This window comes from Pteropus vampyrus, unplaced genomic scaffold, assembly GCF_000151845.1.
Source record: "Pteropus vampyrus isolate Shadow unplaced genomic scaffold, Pvam_2.0 Scaffold49, whole genome shotgun sequence".
Lineage (NCBI taxonomy): Eukaryota > Metazoa > Chordata > Mammalia > Chiroptera > Pteropodidae > Pteropus > Pteropus vampyrus.
This window is the reverse complement of record NW_011888830.1, coordinates 6,229,973-6,232,698: the sequence shown is the minus strand read 5'-3', so window position 1 is coordinate 6,232,698 and position 2,726 is coordinate 6,229,973. Positions and strand designations below refer to the sequence as shown.

Here is a 2,726-nt window from a genome sequence, read left to right as displayed (position 1 = left end):
CCCCCTCCCCGCCCCTCACCTCCCACACACTTCCATGCACCCACCCACGACAACCAAAACATCGCAAGTCATAGAAAATGACAGTATGTGCTCGGTTCTCACCAAACAAATCACCCTTCCCAGATAAAACCGTGTTCGTTAGAAATGAGTCTGCTTTTAAGAGGGGTCACACCCAAATTTGCCTCGAGCTAGGGAAAAAAGTGGTAGCAAAATGTCCACTTTTCCAATAGACAGACAGATCGATCACGGGCCGACAGCGTGACGCCGGGACCCAAGGCACGCATCTCTCGATGGCCGCTGCTGGAATAAGCGAGACCTTCTCACGCTTCGATTGCGTGCGTAAAGCGTGACCATGTGCAGATGGCACGTTGGACACAGGTTAATGATACCTGTCACGTTAGACTATCACATAAAGTGATGCCTACGTCTCACCCGAGAGCTGGTTTAGAGAATGTATATAATTACTGCCTCATCTAAGCAACCCTCTTAGTATAAGTTGGCATATGAAAAGGGTGTTTGTTCGGCCAGCCTTGGAGGCAAATACGTTAAAAAAAAAAAAAAAAAAAAAACCTAACAGAGTAAGATAATTCGTCCTTTTGAAAGAGTGAACGACCATCATTTTGACTTGTTAACCAAACGATTAAATTAGTAGCCATGAAGATAAACAAATACAGCAGGCAAAATCTTCACAAAATCAAACCCGATAACCCAATATATTAGACAGTGGTGTTCGAAAAGTATCAGTCTTTTTTAAGACAAGCGAAATTTATGGTTAAGATTAAGAGAATGATGATACTGTCGAAATTCACACCATATTCTTTGTTATTCATCGTGTTTACCACTTTTTTCGGGGAAATTCTTCAGATGTGGAACTCAATATTTATGACAGAGTACACTCCTCTTCCTGTTCTATTATGTATAGTAAAATTACAATGTTTCATCCTAAAATTATTTTCAAATGAACCAGCCAGCTTTCAGAGTAAACTTTTTTCAGCACCTTAAAATTACCTTAATCATATTTAAACATGGTTAGCCATTTATCCTCTTATTTTCATGAGAGGTTAATTCGATTATTACTTAACACATGGGGTCACGTGTCCAGAATGGAACAGTTAATGAAACCATTTATCAACATACTCCGAGGCTATACTAGATCTTACGTACGCTAGGATGTCAACTACACAGAACAGTTATTTTGTACGATTTTATTTACTTAGGTTCACTAATATAGGATAGGATCGTGGGGAGATGTTCTAACACATTATCTAAAAATGTGTTCCTATAGGGACGAGTTTCTTGTGTACTGATTAGACCACACATGAAGATCTTTCGATGCCATTAGAATCAGTAACCTAAGCGATTTAGGAAAAAGAAACAGGAAATTAGGCTCTTTAGAGGCAGACACCTGTGTGTACACATGTACCTGCAGAAGGAGATATGCAAAGGAGCTGTTAGTTTTGAGTTCAGGTAACTGTGTAACGACAATACGTACACCTTCCAGCAGGTTGGCGGGCGCCGTCCGGGACCCGGTCAAGTCACGGATGAGAAACTCCGTCCAGTCTGTGTACTTCTCTTTGATTGCTGGTAAGACAAAGGAGAGAAAGCATAGTTAGCAAAGCCCCGGAGCAGCAGATACACTCAAAACCACCGCGCTTTTCTGAAGACACGTGTTATTTCAACGCTTCTCTCAATTCGAAGCGCCGTGCTCAAGCAAAGACTAAGTCGGCGACGACGCGCCCGTCGACGAGGCGACGTCACGCCCACAGGTGCCTAGATGTAGCTGGGCATCAAGGAAATTCAAGGAAGCAAAACGTTCTGAAGTCTTACAGCCTGTTCAGAAACTTCCGTGACAGCGAAGATACGCCATGTAGGAGGTGACAAGAAAGAGATCGGCGAAGGCCAGACGTCTCCCCGGTGGGAAGGTCAACCAGGCTCTGAGTTACGCGACAGGTTTACCCGGGTAGAGAAGCGGGTGAGGACTGTGTTTCAGACCGACAGGGATGGCGCCTGCTAGTGAAGATGACGATGTGAGGAGGTTACGTGGACGAGCACCGTGGTCGCCAGCCTGAGCACAGAACCCTGGGAAACGACGCCGGAGGGGCGCACAGCGCCCCGAAGGGCAGCCCCGAGAGTCAGCCGAGGTGTTCAGTAAACAGGACACCTCTGCGTGTCACGAATCTGGCAACAGAAGAACAGTTGAACGGAAACGAGACGCCAATGGCAGGAAAAAAGGTAGACGCTACTGCGGGTAACTCAGTACCGCAGTGACGGGGCCCGAAACCGCGGTGACAGCTCTGGGAATGAGGAAGGAATGCGTCGAAGACATCTTTTGGAAAAAGAAGTATCGGTACTGGGTATTTACCCCAAAGACTTGAAAACCCATATCCGAAAAGATATGTGCACACTAATGTGCATAGCAGCATTATTCACGGGGGCCAGGACATGAAAGCGACCCAAGTGTCCTAAGACAGATGACTGGATAAAGAAGCCGTGGTGCATATGTACAGTGGACTATGACTCAGCCACAAGAAGAGATGAAATGCTGCCATTTGCGACATGGATGGACCTCGAGATAATCATGCTAAGCAAAATAACCCAGACGGAAAAAGTTGAAATCACATGATATCTCACATGTGGGATATAAACCTAAAAGCAACAAATGAACAGGACAAACAGAGACTCATGGACATGGACAATAGGGAGGGGGTGGGAGAGGAGGGAGGGAG

General features: G+C 45.5%; 1 protein-coding gene across 1 annotated transcript in view; it reads right to left on the bottom strand.

The window, feature by feature from the left end:
* The window catches only part of SFMBT2 (Scm like with four mbt domains 2), a 168,521-nt gene that overhangs the window by 104,243 nt on the left and 61,552 nt on the right, over positions 1 to 2,726 (bottom strand). Inside the window, exon 2 of the mRNA XM_011359659.2 lies at positions 1,493 to 1,581. Coding sequence (XP_011357961.1) covers positions 1,493 to 1,581 — 89 coding nt within the window. The remainder of the gene's footprint in view (positions 1 to 1,492; positions 1,582 to 2,726) is intronic.